This window comes from Zootoca vivipara, chromosome 5 (genome assembly GCF_963506605.1).
Source record: "Zootoca vivipara chromosome 5, rZooViv1.1, whole genome shotgun sequence".
Taxonomy (NCBI): Eukaryota; Metazoa; Chordata; class Lepidosauria; order Squamata; family Lacertidae; genus Zootoca; species Zootoca vivipara.
Window position 1 is genome coordinate 71,605,918 of NC_083280.1, and position 17,824 is coordinate 71,623,741.

The 17,824-nt window shown below is 45.1% G+C and overlaps 1 protein-coding gene across 5 annotated transcripts in view; it reads left to right on the top strand.

The window, feature by feature from the left end:
* Positions 1-17,824, top strand: part of LOC118096106 (broad substrate specificity ATP-binding cassette transporter ABCG2) — a 36,495-nt gene that overhangs the window by 18,236 nt on the left and 435 nt on the right. For 4 of the 5 annotated variants that reach the window (XM_060274938.1, XM_035137396.2, XM_035137397.2 and 1 more), the window contains 13 exons: positions 2,907-2,966; positions 3,987-4,104; positions 6,102-6,257; positions 6,921-7,078; positions 7,547-7,698; positions 7,923-8,015; positions 10,526-10,716; positions 11,585-11,736; positions 13,050-13,139; positions 14,070-14,194; positions 14,963-15,117; positions 15,807-15,896; positions 17,495-17,547. In XM_060274938.1, coding sequence (XP_060130921.1) covers positions 2,907-2,966; positions 3,987-4,104; positions 6,102-6,257; positions 6,921-7,078; positions 7,547-7,698; positions 7,923-8,015; positions 10,526-10,716; positions 11,585-11,736; positions 13,050-13,139; positions 14,070-14,194; positions 14,963-15,117; positions 15,807-15,896; positions 17,495-17,547 — 1,593 coding nt within the window. The remainder of the gene's footprint in view (positions 1-2,906; positions 2,967-3,986; positions 4,105-6,101; positions 6,258-6,920; positions 7,079-7,546; positions 7,699-7,922; positions 8,016-10,525; positions 10,717-11,584; positions 11,737-13,049; positions 13,140-14,069; positions 14,195-14,962; positions 15,118-15,806; positions 15,897-17,494; positions 17,548-17,824) is intronic. The other variant, XM_035137398.2, reaches the window with a different exon arrangement.

A 17,824-nucleotide genomic window follows, 5' to 3' on the forward strand; every position in this document is an offset into this window, starting at 1 on the left:
TAGAAGTCTCATCCTCTGTGACCATTCTGTCTAGGGCTGATGGGAGTTGGAGTCCAGAAACATTTGAAGGACCAGAGGTTCCCCATCACTGCTCTAAGCATAACACTGTACATATTTGTTGGGTGTCCTGTTCTGGGTGGTTATGGTGCTTAGATACTGAGTTAAAACTTTGTTATCCACACAAGCTTTCCTTGTAGTCATGTTGTCCATACTACTGAAGATGCTTTACTGTTTATCCTTATTTTGTTTTGTATATTCTTTTCACGGTTTAAAATGCACACCCCTCATGTGTTTTATATCTTGAGTTGTTTATAACTTCTTACAAGGAAGACATAAATGAATAAAATTATGTGGAATGCTTTTAACACTCCAAAGCCCTATATAAATGCTGAATATTCATAAAATTGTAGAGTTAGAAGGGACCCTGGGGGTCATCTAGTCCAACCCCCTGCAATGCAGGAATCTCAATTAAAGCACCCATGGCAGGTGGCCATCCAACCTCTGCTGAAAATCCCCCAAGGAAGGAGAGTCTACCACAGGCATCCCCAGCCTGTGGCCCTCCAGATGTTTTGGCCCACAACTCCCATGATCCCTAGCTAACAGGACCCAGTGATCAGGGGTGATGGGAATTGTAGTCCAAAACATCTGGAGGGCCGAAGGTTGGGGATGCCTGGTCTACCACCTTCCAAGGAAGACCACTGTCAAACAGCTCTTACTGTCAGAAAGTTCTTCCTGGTGTTTAGTCGGAATCTCCTTTCTTGTATCTTGAATCCATTGCTCCAGGTCCTAATCTCCAGAGCAGGAGAAATCAAGCTGGCTCCATCTTCTATGTGATAGCTCTTTAGATATTTGAAAATGGTTATCATATCTCCTCTCAGTCTGCTCTTAGCCATGCTAAACATCCCCAGCTCCCTCAACTGTTCATCATAGGCTTGGTTTATTGGGAAATATAAAAGGGCACTCATCCACAATCAAAATATTGTGGTTGCACCACAGATTGGATGCTGCACCTTTCATGTGTAGGTAGGACTGGTTGTTGGGTTTCTGTTTATTTCTTGCCTCTCTTCACCTCTTTTGTTTTGGCACACTGTTTTGTGAGCATGCAATAGCACAACTCTCATCAGCAATCTGATAAAATGATAGTAAAAGTTGATTACAGGATCAGGCTGGCGATGGGGCCTCAAGCCAGTCACAGAGGTGAAACAGGCAACTGGAGACAGAAATTCAATAAGCTAATTTGTACCAGCAAATTAATCTTGTTACAGTGCAATGTCTTGACAAACGTTTTTGCACATAATCGACAATAAGCAAAATTGGCTTCTGGGATGTTTCTTTTTCGAATAACATATTGGACTTTTCTTAATAACAAAAACAAGAAAACGGACTGATGTTTTTCACTTGCTGCAGAAGATAACGTCGCCTCCTCAGGAGAGCACAAATCCCATGCTGCTATGCTGTGCTAGGAATCATGCAACTATGCAAACATAGTTTGCCAACAGCAAACAAAGATGACCTTTGGTAGTGACAAACTGTCCTTTACACGCATGATTAGGCTGCATATCCACCATACATTTAAAGCACACACACCAAAGAATTTTGGCAATTGTAGTTTAAGGTTGCTTGGAATTGTATGGGTTAAACTACATTCCCAGGATTCTTTGGAAGGAGGGATGAATTTTAAATATATGGTGTGTACGCAGCCTCAGTGACATTGGGCAATACCCAGTGTTGAAGAGTAGACTCATTAAAATCAGTGATCCATTAGTTTCAATGGGTTTAATCCATGGAATCATAGATCATAGTTTTGTAGAGTTGGAAGGGACCCTGAGGATCATCTAGTCCAACCCCCCTGCAATGCAGGAATATGCAACTGCCCTATACAGGAATCGAACATGGAACCTTGGTGTTATCAGCACCATGCCCTAACCAACTGAGCTATCCAGCCATGTATGACTTTGTTGGATTTCACCCACTGTTTCCGTCTAATTCCGGTTAAGATCCTTTCCACATTTACCTGGGAGTAAGTCCCATTGGACTCAGCGAGACTATGCATGTCTTCTCGGAAAGAATTGTGCTATTGTTGGCCTGCCAGATGATGTTGGAGTGCAGCTCCCACCCCCAGTCATTGTCCACTCTGAAGGGAATTATAGTCCAGCATCATCAGGTGTTCTGCAGGTTTCCCAGCACTGGGCTATTAGATGCATTCGGTGGCAATGGGGAGTTACTGGGGAGCGGGCAAACTGCTGCCCAAATCATCCTTGCTTATGTCTCTTTCCAGCCACTAACTGTAAGATGAAATCGGTTGTGTGTATATCACAAAAGCTGGAAGGATAGGTCTTCTGAGGAGAAAGGTAATATTGGCATGGCAGTAAAATAAAAACAGCCACACCCACATGGTATTTTTCACACTGTTGCTGACACATGGCAGATCTCCAGTGCTTAAAAAAAATCCCATGGCAATTTGTAACTTTAGAAAATAATAATAGTAGTAGTAGTAATAATAATAATAATAATATAATTAATTAATACCCCACCCATCTGGCTGGGTTTCCCCAGCCACTCTGGGCGGCTTCCAACAAAGGATTAAAAATACATTAAAACATCAGTCATTAAAAACTTCCCTAAACAAGGCTGCCTTCAGATGTCTTTTAAATGTCAAATAGCTGTTTATTTCTTTGACATCTGATGGGAGGGATTTCCACAGGGCTGGCACCACTACCGAGAAGGCCCTCTGCCTGGTTCCCTGTAACTTTGTTTCTCGCAGTGAGGGAACGGCCAGAAGGGCCTCGACGCTGGACCTCAGTGTCCGGGCTGAACGATGGGGGTGGAAACGCTCCTTCCATGCAAAATACAGTTCAGAAATGTCTGGTCTGGGAACTGTCACCAACCCATTTCTATTTCTGCAGTGGTATTATGAAGCCTGGGATGAATGCCATATTGGGGCCAACCGGAAGTGGGAAAACTTCGTAAGTTTTGTCCTTCATACCTGTGTTTTGCATGTCCTAGGGATGAGCCATTCCCCAGTTGCACTTTTTCCTCTGTACGCAATAGTTTCCTGCCTCCATCTCACCTACTCATCTCTGTTGGCAGCTCTTCCACCCACAGACAACGGTGCTTCCACATTCCCAGTGGAAGGTGCTCAGCCATCCACTTCTGCAACCAGCCACAGTTCTTGTTGGTTGCTGTTTGCATTTGGGTGCTGCCGGTGTGTTTTCTGCAACTGGGTGGGACGCTTATTAAAATGGAGGCTCCACACTGTGGGATCATGTGTGTTGAGTGCAGTTCCCCACGGCCAAGATCCTTCTGTGCAGGTAAGTGGGTACAGGGTTGCAACCAGGCTGCAATTCTGTATTCACTTCCTGAAAGTAAGGTCCATTGAATTCAGTGGGACTTACATCTCAGTATAGACATGTAGTCTTACACTAGACTACTGTAGTCTCTTAATTCCATTGTCTGTCTTTCTTTGGATTTTATGAGAACAGGAAGTTTGAATATTAATTCTGGGGAGGGGGTTGTAAGAGAAAGCAGCCAGATAAGCAGAACATGGATAAACAAGTCCTTCAAAATTTACTCTTCTCTGTGATTCATCTTGTTTTTCCTCTGCTCCTTCTATATACAGTATATATTTAGACATTTATTCACGTCATGCTCTGCTCTTCCTCCTTTTATTTCCATTTCAACTCTTCAATCAGGATTGTAATACCTTTACTTGGCATCATTTTTCTATAGTATCTTATCTCCTCCTCTACAATTCTTTTGGGGGGGTGTCTTTTTTTTAGACCCAAGCCCCTCTTTTCCCCTTGTCTTCCTTTATTTTCGGCTTTTTTCCATTCAAAATCTTTTCCCCTGTTTCTTCCTTCTCCTTTATTTTGCAGGCTTTTCCTCCCTTTCTTTTTTATTCTCCTTCCCCTTTATTCCAAAAGCCCCTGGGAACAGAGTGATGAGCTGGCCATGACTTGTTTCCTTCCCCTCCAACCCATCTCTAGGCTCCTCGATGTCCTAGCAGGATGGAAAGACCCCAAAGGGCTTAAAGGTGGACAGATATTTATGGATGGAAAGTTGGTAGACTCCAATTTTCATCAGTGTTCTGCCTATGTAGTCCAGGTAAACTCTTCTTTATGTGCCACTTTTTTGGTATTTGTTCACATATTTTATAGTTAATTGAAGTTAACCAATCATCTGAACAAGTGGGCTCTGGATAGGGATATACCGGATATACCCTTGGATTTACCGGAACATGATTTCAGGGAACTGGAAAAGAAATAAGCCTCATGAAATCACAGTGGTATTACGGCCCACCGCAAGCATTCACTTTTTACAGAAATGTCTTTAAGACGTTTGCATGGAAGCACCATGTAGTAGAAGCTAGACTAGGCATCCCCAAACTGTGGCCCTCCAGATTTTTTGGCCTACAACTCCCATGATCCCTAGCTAACAGGACCAGTGGTTGAGGAAGATGGGAATTGTAGTCCAAAACATCTGGAGGGCCGAAGTTTGGGGATGCCTGAGCTAGACACTCACTTTCTTCTGACCAGCTACTTTCCCATTTGAAATCTCTGCTTTCACAGCAAAGAAGCAAAGGTCAAGGAAGAGTCATTTCCCTTCTTGTTGCTTCCCTAGAGCAAGCCCACCCCTGCCCCACGCTCCTTCTTTGGAGGGGGGAGAAGAAAAGGATTTGGTGTCTGGGCTGTGTTATTTGTATGTAATGTCCAGTTAACTTCTCAATGATGGTCAGGGACAGAATTTATATTCTAGATCAGGCACCCCCAAACTTGGGCCCTCCAGATGTTTTGGACTACAATTCCCATCTTCCCCGACCACTGGTCCTGTTAGCTGGGCATCATGGGAGTTGTAGGCCAAAACATCTGGAGGGCTGCAGTTTGGGGATGCCTGTTCTAGATGCATCCTGATCTTGGTGAAGTAAAAATGCCTCTAGGGATACTGGCCCGATTCACACTAAACCATATGGGGATAAGCCACAGCAAGATTCAGGCTCATGCACTTCATCTCCCTTCCTCATGCATGTCTGCAAGGCAGTTTTAGAAGCTTTTATTTCTGCTTTTGCATAGGCACAGCTGGTTGTGTCATCATAACCCAATAAACAAAGCTTAGTGTTAACTACGGTTTGTCTGAAATAAGTCAACTTCAGGGTTATGAAGCTGGCTTGTTTAAACCAACAATGCTTAACATCAGTCACACTTTAGGGGTCAAGCATAATGCTAAACCATGGATTAATGGAAATTGAATCTCTTGCACAGCAGCATCAAAAGAAAAGAGGGGGCAGGGGAAGCAGACAACATTGGTTATTTTATTTTGCAATTGGTTATTGTAACTGAATTAAATACCGTGTTTCTCATATTATAAGACACGTCTTATATTTATTTTTTTCCTGAAAAAAACACACCATGGCTTATTTTCAAGGGATGTCTTATTTTTTAATTAAGTACTGGTATCTGTACAGACCACAGACCTGCTCCCACCGGGTCTTCGCGCGCGGCAGGCAAAGGCTGCAGCCGGGTCCTGGGGCTGCGCGCGCGGCAAGCAAAGGCTGCAGCCGGGTCCTGGGGCTGCGCGCGCGGCAAGCAAAGGCTGCAGCCAGGTCCCGGGGGTTAACGCGGCAGCAGCAACCCTTCTTTGCCACAGACCTGCTCCCACCACCCGGTACGGCTTATTTTCGAGGTATGCCTTATATTTTTCCACCTCAGGAAAATCCTGCCATGCCTTATTTTGTAGGGATGCTTTAAAATATGAGAAACACGGTATTAATCAATTTGCATATACTGTGTTGCATTTCAGTGTATAGTAATGTGAACCCTGCTCTGAGGTATATCCTAACTTATTGCACAGTATGGTTCACAATCTTGGCTCCCTCCTGTCAACCAGCTCAAACGAAGAGGCTCTGCTTGAATCTATTGGCCAGTGGTTGTAAGCATGTTAGAACGCTGGGAATTTGGTGCCTTGGTTCTGTTACACTGAAGAGATCCACCATGCAAACAAGGGCATTGGATGTGTAATCCTGCCTGATACCCATCAAGTGCGTCCTCCTTCCCCTGTGGGGATCCTTTCACTTCCTAAGGCATCTGAATTTCCCTGGCCTGCAGGAGGACATTCTGACAGGAACCCTCAGCATCCGGGAGAACCTCCATTTCTCTGCCAACCTGCGGCTGCCTCAGAACAGGAACAGCAACACAGAGAAGAAGATCAAGGTTGATGCTGTGATCCAGGAGCTGGGCCTACAGGACTGTGCGGACACCAAGGTAAGCCACAGAGCCACTTGTGGCCCTCCAGATCTGGTTGGAGTTCAGTTTCCATCAGCCACAGCCATCATGGTCCATGTTCAGGGATTACAGGACATCTGGATTTATACAGCTTAGAGAAGGCCTAGTTCTTACAAACATTCAAGAAAGCCTGTTTAGGGGCTCCAGGCTGCGGGTGGGAGTTTGCATGATAAAACACTGTCTTGTATATGGAAGACTGGCATGTTGGAGAGAAGGGTCCCAGCCTATTCTTCTCACTAACTTGCTAGATTTCTTTGTGTGGGACTCTCTCTCTTTGGAGGGTATTCAGCCCCATAAGCCCCTGCTCCACACTTGCCTTGTGAAGAGTAGACTCTACCTATTCCCCCTGACACAGGTGGACTTCCTCCTCTGCTCTTCCATGAGGACTGTGCTTGTATGAGGACCCTTTACATAGGAAGGCAAGATAGAAGAAGCCCATCCGCTTGTCTTGTCCCTGATTTCCATACAGAACCAAGCTTCTCAGCATCTGCTTTAGAATGGTGAATGTGAATGAAACAGGAAATGGTAGAATGGCTGTGTTAACGGTTTGTCTTTGGTGGAAGGTAAATTCAGTGGATTTTTTTTTTTAGCCTCTGTATCCTTTTCTCTTCCCGTGCTCCCTGCTTCTTTCCGTGGCGTCAGATTGGGACTGAATTCCTGCGTGGCGTTTCAGGGGGGGAGAAGAAACGGTGCAGCATTGGCATGGAACTGATCACTTCGCCTTCCCTGATCTTCCTGGATGAGCCAACCACAGGGCTGGATGCCAACACAGCTAGCGCCATCATGCAACTGTTGCACCAGTGAGTTTTCTTCTGTCTCGGCTAAAAATAAAAATGCCTTAACCCAAATAAGTCTTCAGAGTTCTCTCTCACACACACACACACACTCCCCCCACAAATGCTAATGAAGCAAAGGAGTTTCTCTTTTCCTACAGCCAGAGCTTAACACGATGTTTCTACTGCAGTAGTCCCCATTGCTAAAGAGACAAGCCACCGTCCAGTTTAAGAAGCAGCTTGCCTCTATGGCAGAGAAATCTGCTGCAGGTGAAGCAACATCTGCATACAGTTTTTTTCTTTTATGAATGTACATTATTTATTGGTGTTTAACACATCACCAAAAAGAATATCTATCTGCATAGCAGCAGTCGCACATCGTCCTCGGAACACACTGCCAGGACTAGAACTCGGCAATGGCTGAGCGCTTTCTGGTGGCGGCCATGTGCTAAGGACCTCTTTCACTTCAACACCTAAACATTATCTGCTTTGCAGACTTTCCAGGAAAGGGAGAACAGTGATCTTCTCAATTCATCAGCCACGCTACTCCATCTTCAGGCTGTTTGACCATCTGACCTTGATGAGCAAGGGAGAAATAATATTTGCAGGAGCAGCAGATGAAGCCACAACTTATTTCAATAGCATTGGTAAGGAAGAAAATAGTCTTTCCCAGAAAAAAAACAAAAAGCACCTATGACTTCTGGAGGACCTTTAGAAAGGCAGGATGGAACATTTTAAACCAGCATGTAAAAATACTCTGATTTCTTCTCGGAGTGTCCAGTAAATCATCATGAGCAGGAGATGCCCTGAACTGAAGCTAATGTTAGGCCTGTCTTTGTGTTTCTCCCTCTCACATGAATTTCAATTTCAGGCTATCAGTGTGAGCAGTTTAACAATCCCTTGGACTTCTTTATGGATGTAATCAGTGGGGAGGTGATACAGTCCCAGCCTCAACAAGACTTCGGTGAGTGTTTTCCCCCCTCCAGTAATTGATTTAGTTTGAGAAACTGAGCATAGCTGCCAAGTACCCCGTTTTCCCCGGGAAACCCCCATTTTTACTTACCTTTCCCCGGTGGTCCCCCGTATCACTTCGTCTCCCGTTTTTCTCCGTTATTTTCTCCTGCCGGCGGCCATTTTTTTTCTTTTCGATTTGCCCTTCTATGGGCACCAAAAATGGCCGCCACCGGCTTCAAAAGTCGCATCTACGCATGTCCGGAAGTGCATAGACGCGACTTCCGGTGTCGGCGGTGGCCATTTTTGGTGCCCATAGATGGGCGGAGTGACACCGGAAGCTGCGTCGACACACTTCCTGACATGCATACAAGCGACTTTCGAAGCCGCCGACGGCCATTTTTGGTGCCCATAGAAGGGCAAAGCGACACCGGAAGTTACGTCGATGCAACTTCCGGTGTCACACGGCTGCCGGTCCCGGATTCTGCAGTCCGGGACTTGGAAGGTAAGAAACTGAGTCGGGTTATAGTTGTGGTTATGGAAGCCTCACTTTCAGACAGCAGGGCCTGCCTTCCCAAGGGCAGAGACCATCCATTAGATATGGCAACATTTAAATTCTCACAAGTACCTCTGCTGCTCTACCTTTGCTTGGAGGTAAGCCTGAGAACAATGGCAGGAGAGGGACTGAAAGAGTAAGCTGTGAATCTGATTCAAATCAAATCTCCCCTCATTTTGAACGTCACTTGTTGGCTGCAGACTAGCCACATGCTCTTGGCCTCAGGCCTCCATCTGCAATATGGATATATTAATACTGACCTGCCTTACAGGAGTGGTGTAACAATGAGATAATGTATATGAAACTATTTGAGTACCCTTTGGGGAAATGTTGAGGATTATAATTACCCTACCATTAACATATTATCAGGGACAAGTACAAAAAATGTCCATCGCTGAGCCCAGGAACCAGCCACCCAACAAATGATTAACAGTGCCAAATTATCATCAGCGGGTGGCGCTGTGGTCTAAACTACAGAGCCTAGGGCTTGCCAATCAGAAGGTCGGCAGTTCCGTTGCTCGGTCCCTGCTCCTGCCAACCTGGCAGTTCGAAAGCACGTCAAAGTGCAAGTAGATAAATAGGTACCGCTCTAGCGGGAAGGTAATTGGTGTTTCCGTGCGATGCTCTGGTTCGCCAGAAGCAGCTTAGTCATGCTGGCCACATGACCCGGAAGCTGTATGCCAGCTCCCTCGGCCAATAACGCGAGATGAGCGCCACAACCCCAGAGTCGTTCACGACTGGACCTAATGGTCAGGGGTCCCTTTACCTTTACCTTACCATCCTTTCTGTGTACGCTGTCCTGTGCCTTTTATGCTCAACCTTTGATAAATGGAGACTGAAGCAATGCAGCCCACAGTGAAACTAATGTCTCTGCATCCGGCTTGAAGTAGGAGATGGCATATGGCCATTCAGGAAATTTAATTTTCCACCAACACCATAATAGCACTGAGATCAACCTTTGCTGGTCTCCCGCAAGCTGGAACTCTCCAGACGCATGAAAAAGAGCCATAATGAGAGCTATGTAAAATGAAATGATGGGTAATTTTGAAGATCACTGAATACTCCTTCCCAGTGTATAATGAAGATTAGACTAGCCCTATACAATGCTATTTTTAGGGCACCCTGGTCAAATTGCCCTGAGTCTGGCTGCAGTCATGTGTTGTAAAAAACAAAAAGTTTTGGACAGAAGCAGTTGTAATTTGCCACTGCCGCCGCTGAGGTTCTGAAGAGCAGTGGATTTTCTGCCACACCTGTAGTCTAGCTACCCACAGTGGCACCCGTGAAAAGTGGTGGGTCAGAAATAAATTTGGCCCAATCCCTACGTCCGTTTCAGGCTGATGCAGCAGTGGGCCTGACTCAGGCCTTTCGCCAGCCAATGCTGACTTAAGAGTAGCTTGCAACCTGATGCCAAGATAAGTAATAGAAATCACATTCGTTTTTAGCTGGGATTGATCAGGGAAAGTGCCACCATTAGACAAAGTGAGATGGCCACCTCAAACAGCAGGTAACCGGGGGCTGGGTGGGGAGGAAGCAGTCTGCCAGAAATGTCCCTTACTAAGCGAGCAGGCCAGAGGGGGTGGTCATCCCACCTGGCCATGCCCTCCAGCAGGCATTACACATGCACTTAAAGTGCTCAGCTCATGGGATGCATGCTGGCACCATAGCTGACTAGGTGCCAAGTGGACTGGTGTGCAAGCGGTGGCAAGGTATTGAAAGGCAGAACGTTGTAGCCTGGTCTGCACCCCACCCCCAGGGCCTGGTACACACAGGTGCCCCATCACTGTTGTTGAAGGAAGATTCCACTGCCAGTCCAGTCCCCTTTTTGCATGTGGAATGTGGAGCTGCCAATTTGTCCTTCGCCTCAGGCAACAAAATGCCTTGGGCTGGTAGGAATCGGATCATACCGCTTGTATCTTAGATAAATAAACTGTTTGCCTGTTTTAAAAAAATCTACCTTTTGTTTGAAGCAGGCAACAAGAAAGATGGCCTTTTCTCCAGCAACTGTTCTCTTGACAAGAACTCGCTTTCCAATTATTACCGCCAGTCCTCCTACTATGAGCAGCTGCAAGAGGATCTGAGAAGCCTACAGTCATTCAAGAACCAAGGCTGTGATGCTGCCACATCAAAAGCCACTTATGCCACCTCATTCGCTCAACAGGTGAAGGGGGGAAGGGCTGGGAACAGGGACAGGAACAAAGAAAGGGTGACGGATCCACAAATAAGCACATTATTTGCCTTGATCCATTCAAATAAACCTGTAATAAAACTGGGCTACAATCTGCATAGATCAGTTTTGTTTTCTCTACCTATTTAACCAAATGTGGGGAGATTAAAAATCTTTCTTCTTCTTCTTAAGATGGCCATTTCTCAGTTGAGATTCCTGCATTGCAGGGAGTTGGACTGCATGGCCCTTCCCACTCCGTGATTCTGTACAGTAATCTCCATACCACTACCAAGGAAGGGCTATCCTCCCTTTCCTAAATCATTGACCAAAACACCCCCAACTCTCATTAGCTGGAGCTCTGTGTCCAATATTGTATTTAGACCTCACGTCAGCATCACCAGCTGCTATAATTTTGCCTTCTGCTGCTTGTAACAAACTCTGTGGCCGTACGTATGCCATATGGGCAGCAGCAGTGCTTCTGAGTTGCGTTCTACTGCTAAGAGCGATGTCTGCTGCTTTGAATGAGGAATGTGATACATCATTAAGCCCGTTGTAGATGGCGACACGCCTGCCCCGAGCAACGAGGCTGCATGTGCAGCGCAATCGCGGGATTGTACCCAACAAAGTCCTCCTCGGAGCAGACCCATAACAATAATGTCCGTCCATTTCAGTGGATCTATACTGCTTTTGACTTAAAATGTTAAATGTTTCGGTTTGGTTTGGTTTGGTTTGGTTTGGTTTGTCCAGATAATTGTCCCAAACATGGGACGCCACTTTGCTGGGCAGGTGGAGGGGGAAATGGTCAAGTAGTAGGGAGAGAAGATACCTCATGTCAAGCTATTAATGCTGCGCTGTTCTCTAGTTCTATGTTGTGAGTTGTCGTAATGTGAAGCATCTGCTGAGGAATCCTCAGACCTCCATTGGCCAGATCCTTTTGGGCATGGTCTTCTCCTTGTTGGTGGGGCTCATTTACTACCAAATCCCAGATACTCTGCCAGAAGCCCTACAGAACAGGTAAGGTGCTTGTTCCTACTCAGGTGGCCCTAGAGCACAGCATTTCAACCATCTTTCTTTCTCCCACGTTCTAGCATGTCCAGTAGGAAGCTTAACATGTTTTTGAGCATCCTGATGGGCCTCCTCAGCAATCGTAGCTTGGATGAATCCAGAAGCTATTTATAGTTCCTGACTGACTCCTGGCAGTTTCCTCTGGATGTAATCCTGTGAGAATAGAATATCTTATCAGGATTAGAGATGGGGGCAAAATCAGGGTCAGTTCGCATTTTGATGTACAACTGCATAATTTGCACTTCTCGGAACGATTTGCAAACCAAAACACAGCCATCCTTTGGCATTCATATCTGCAAAGCAGATCTCCAACCAAATGATGTGCACATAAATGTGTGTATATTGGGGGACAGTTGTACATAAAAATGCATATGTTAGTGAAAATAACATGCAGGATGTATATTAATAGAGAAAATGCATGCAAAAATGTTGGAAGAATGTGAATTAAAATGCTGACAAATTCTTATGAGCATTTGAGTGAGGGGTGGGGAGGAATCACAACTGATGTCGAAATGTGCAGGATTGCAAGACTGGAAAAAAGAGATAGAATCCAAAATGGACAGATTTGTCCACCCCCTAATTCAGGCACCCCCAAACTGCGGCCCTCCAGATGTTTTGGCCTACAACTCCCATGATCCCTAGCTAACAGGACAAGTGGTCGGGGAAGATGGGAATTGTAGTCCAAAACATCTGGAGGGCCGAAGTTTGGGGATGCCTGCCCTAATTGATATAAAATCCATACATCATGTGAGTGCAGTAAATGAGGGGGGCGGGAATTGAAATGATTCTGCCCTGTATATTCAAGGGATCTGTACCCTGCTGAAAACATGAAATTCTGAATCCAAGCAATGTCAATTCTGTGCCAAAAGAAACTGAATTCCACCTAATTTGTATAATTTGATAAGGGTTGCAAACTGGCATAATTTTTCTTAATGAAGAATAATGCTGTTACTGCTAATTTGCACAGTTGCAGTTTTAACTTGACATGTGGAAAGGGACCCTTCTAACCACTGGACATCTTACTCAACTGCCTGTCTGAATTTCCAATATCAGTAGGCATTTCTCATGCATTTTCAAGCTGTTGCTTTCATACTGGCTTAGAAACCTGCCCTTTTAAAATGAAAGCCAAGTGTGTAAGTGGCTGGGTGTCTGGCGGTGGAATTCTGCACTAAATACAGCAGTCTGCACTCCTGCATAATTGCAGCATGCACAGAGTTACATGCAATTCCCCTTTTGCACATCTGTTCTTTTTTTTGCTGCAGGCTAGGAGCTTTCTTTTTCCTGGTGCTCACTCAGATCTTTGGGAACTTGTCAGCTGTGGAGCTCTTCATCTGCGACAGAAAGCTCTTCATGTGAGCAACAGTCCTGCTTCTGAGGAAATCCATTCTATAATAGACATGCCCGGTGCCATGGCCTTTCCAGAAAACTCTGCCTGCAGAGTCTCAAATTTAATTAGATGTGTAGTGGTATAATTATAGCATCAAGGAGCAGGTCGTCTTGAGCTAGCCAATGCAGGTTTTCCTCTCCAGATTTTGCTTGCAGGATTAGAAGTGGGAGTGAGGTTGAAATCATCAGCTTTAAAAGCAACAACTCCCCCTCTTCGTTTCTTCCATGCCCCAGCCTTGCACCTCGAGATAGGATTGTAGAACTGGAAAGGCCATCAGTCCAAACACTTCCCCCGAGAGTATTTTGATCCTGAATATCTGTCTTCCACTCTCTTGCTGGGGGGGGGGGGGACTTTGGTTCCATTATGACACTGTTCTTTATAGGTGGGAATGGAAATCCACCCAGTGGTGGACTTGGGGCTCTCAAATTTCAGCACCTCTCCCATTCCATTCTTCAGCATTGTTTTGGCACCCCCTGCAGCATGGCGCACTACCCTAAAACCGTCTCTGATCCACCTTGTTCACCTGTTGAATCCCATGTGGGTGGCACAGCTTTTTAAATACATTCTTAATGTAGAGTTGTTGTATCTTTGTGTCCCTCTGCTGTTCGAAGGCTCTTTGATTCACTGAAGGGTTCCAGGAAAGTGGATGGTGTTGAAAAATTATCCTTTTTTTTTTACCTCTTGCAGCCCTCACTCCCTGCATTTCTCCTCCCATGCTGTCCTAGAGGGTTCCCTGCAGATTTTTGATGCAGCCCCATGGGCTGGAGAGGGAAGGGAGAATTGGCTATAATAGCCTGTCCCTGCTTTCAACATTGACTAGACCAAAGAGCTTTCTGTCAGTATGGAGACACAACCGGATACAACCCTGAGTTTCCTCCTCCTCCTTTTTTTCTAGCCATGAGAGTGCCAGGGGTTACTATAGGACATCTGCATTCTTTCTAGCCAAAGTGTTTGCTGATCTTGTTCCCAATCGAATCCTGCCTGTCCTGCTGTTCTCTTCCATTTCCTATTTCATGATGGGTGAGTAAAGTGTTACGTTATGTTATTTGATCTGAACCATCAACTGGTGGTGACATAAGGTGTGGGGAGTGTGACATTTCTTCCAGATTGACACAAATTAAGGATTTTTAAACACACACACACAATTTAAAAGGTCAGCAAACACATCAAGGACAGTGTGAGCAGAGAGTAGGCCATGTTTCACTGTTAGACCAATTTCCAACAGGTCATCTAGGAATGGACCATGATCTGCTGGTTGCTGGGATTCTTGCAGAGAATGATGGGTTGCATGAATCCAGCCAGCTACTGTTCTCTTTCTTCCTTTGTGAGCCTTTTGTTCTTTGCCGAACATGAACAAAGCTTGACAATCTCTCTTCAGCAGGAATCTTTGTACACAAATATACCTCTGATCTGTTCCCCACCCCCTCACAACCTTGAATAGCCCATAATCAGCGATGTGTTTTTGTTCTCTTAGGAGTGTCAGCCCTGCAGTCAGTAACACACACATATTCGCCCAAAGTAAGACACGAGTCCATTTCCTCAAGCAGGAAATTTATGAAGGGAAACAACCAACCAAAGCCCACTTAGGAAAACCCGAATGGATGCAGGGATAGAAGCACTAAATGAGCTAGGACAGTGATGGGGAACTTGTGGGCCACGCAATGCTCTTGGATTCCCAACTCCCATCAACCCTAGCCAAAGTGACCAGGAATGATGGGAGCTGGAGTCCCAGAGGTTTCTGAGTTTGAAGGGTGCCATACAACTTTTTCTCTTTCTGCCCACCTCCAGGTCTCAAATATGATGCAGAATCCTTCTTCTTGCACGTTTTGACTCTTAGCCTAACTAACCTTGCAGCAGTGAGCATGGCTTTCTTAGTGAGCGCCAGTGTCAATGCATTTGCCGTTGCCAACCTTTTGATTGCCGTTCCATTCGTCTTCATGATGGTGAGCTGTTCTGTTTTTCAGTTCTTCAAAACATTCATATGGATGGGGCACTCCTTTTGAATAATGTGCATGGCTACTTAGAAAACAGTTTCTGCTGGAGTTTAAGCTCTGCGTATGAAATTTCTAGGATATAGTTAGACGTTACAGCAAAAGACAAAACTAAGATGCTGAAATCGGATACAAACAGTAACCCCAAAAGCACCAAGTCTTTATTCCTCATTGCTTTGCCCGCTTCTGTGACTTCTGGCCAAACTATAGAATGGCTAGATCCAAATGTCACATCAAACTATGGTTAAGCGAGAAGTGAATGAGCCCAGCCCCCTAAAGAGCTTTTATGCTCCCCACTCCCTCTTTCCACACGGCTAAGGAGGAGTTTGGAAGCCTTAGCTTCCACTAATTGCAGCATACCATGCGGTCTTGGAACTGTGGTTATTGTTAGGCATGGTTAGTCAAGCCAATTCAGAAACCATGGTTTGAAGTTGGCTTGTTGAAAATTAATCCATTTGGTACTCCTAATGTCACCACAATTGATGGTTAACCAAAAGCGGAACCTAATGCTTCCAAACCTTGAGGATGACTCAAAGTGCCAGTGACTGCTTAATGAACCCCATGGGACTTGTTTAGTTCTTTCTGTGGTCTTTAATTAATTAATTAATTGCTTGTTTGTTTGGGCATTCTATACCCTACAGGTCTTTGGTGGGTTTCTTGTAAACCTCAATTCCATGTTGAGCTGGCTGTCCTGGATCAAATGGATCAGTATCTACAGATATGGCATGAATGTGAGTCACAGGGACTTTTTTCCAGCTGCAATTCCCTCCCCAATATGTTTTTATTTTTTTATTCTTCTGTATTTTTTATTTTTATTAAGGGTTTTCCTGGTATACAAAGATATGTGCAATGTCTCTCTTGGCATTTTTACAAATCAGTTTCATTTGTTGAGACATTGGTGAGGAGAGGGGAAGGAAAGAAGATAGGGGGCGGGTGGGGTGGGGTGACAATGTTTCTATTTTGCTTGATAAGTGTGTGGGGTTTTTGTCAGTGTAGCTTGTGTAGGTTCTCTGTTGTTCACTTGTTTTCCTTTGATGGTGAGAGATTTTGGGGTTGGCCTAGGATATAGTTGTTCCTTTGCTGTTGGCTGTGGTGGTCTTTGTTTTGTATGTGAGTGGGGTGGGTGAGTGTTTTGAGTCAGGTTAACCATATTGATTCATATGCTGTTGGTGGATTTTTGTCGTTGTCTTGTTGGGCTGTGTATGTGATGAAGGGGAACCATACCGGGGTGAAGCCGTCTTCTTCTATTTGTCCCCATGTCAGTTTCAACTTATTAGTTAATTTTTCTAGTAGGGCTGTTTCCCATACTATTTGGTACCATTGGCCCATGCTTACTCCTGGCAGGTCTTTCCAGTGTCTGGTTATGGTGCTTCTGGTTGCTGAGAGTAAGTGGGTTATGAGTTCTTTGTGGTGTAGGTGGGCATTATTGTCCTGGGAGATGTTTAGCAAGGCCAATTCTGGGGTAAATTCTAATGTTTGTTGGGTTATTTTACCTATTTCTCCTTATGGTTGTTGTCCAGAATAGTTGGATTTGGGGGCACTCCCACCACATATGGAAATATGTGCCTGTTGAGGTGCATCCTCTCCAGCATTTTGATGAGGTTCCTGGGCGTATTATCGCTAGTTTCCGCAGTGTAGATGTTTTAAAGGTTATTTCCCCAACTGGCCTACAAGTCTGGAAAGAAGTCTGCTGGGAAGGGGCTGGTGAGAGTCTCCCAGTGGGTGGGTAAATGGTTAAATCGGTGTTTCTCAAACTTGGGTTTTCAGCTTTTGTTGGACCGCAACATCATCATCATCCCTACCTAGCAGGACCACTGATCAGGGATGATGGAGTCCAACAACAGCTGGAGACCCAAGTTTGAGAAACACTGGGTTAAATGCTCAGACACTTCCCATCTGCCAACAAACACTGGTTTGTACACCTAGCTCCTGTTATCTTCTCTTTCCCTTTTGCAGAAAGTAACAATGACAAAAATGTAATGGGGAGGAGCCAGTTCCTTGGGGAGAAAAGTGTTACAAGGTATTTTCAAATGGATGATTCTGGAACTGGTTCTGATGCTCGTGTAAGTTTATTGTAACATCACTCTAGCCTGAGCTGTGGCATCAGCATCAAAATGTCTAACCCACCCGAATTTAATCCAGATTTACTTTCTGCTGAAAATCCACCCAAGTTTAAAAACAAAAACAAAGAAACATGATGCAAACAGATAACTGAACCAGTTTGCAAAACGAAAGCACCCAGAAACTGGGTGACCTTGACAGTCAAATGTTTCCCTTATCCCCCCACCCCCAATAATTTGCGTTTGTAAAATGCATGTTTCAATTTCAGGCTCTGACCATCATTGAACTTAAAGGAAGTGTCTTCTACTTGAACTCTACCAGGTAAAAACCATCCTTTTGGGGAGAGCAATCTAATGGGGGACAGGAAACAGAGAACCCTTGCAGAAAAGCTGACAAATGCAGAGCTCTGCTGGTCTCACACCAGCCAGGACCAAAAGTTGGGGCTGGGAGCAGCTGGATGGGAAAATGAGGGGAAATGCAAGCCCTGGAAGTAAGAGTTATATTCCAGAGTAGTGTCATGGAAGCTTTTCTCAACAATGTTTGGCTACTTGTTAGCTATGAGGGGTACTGCGCAATGCTCAGAAGGTCTGGGTTCACT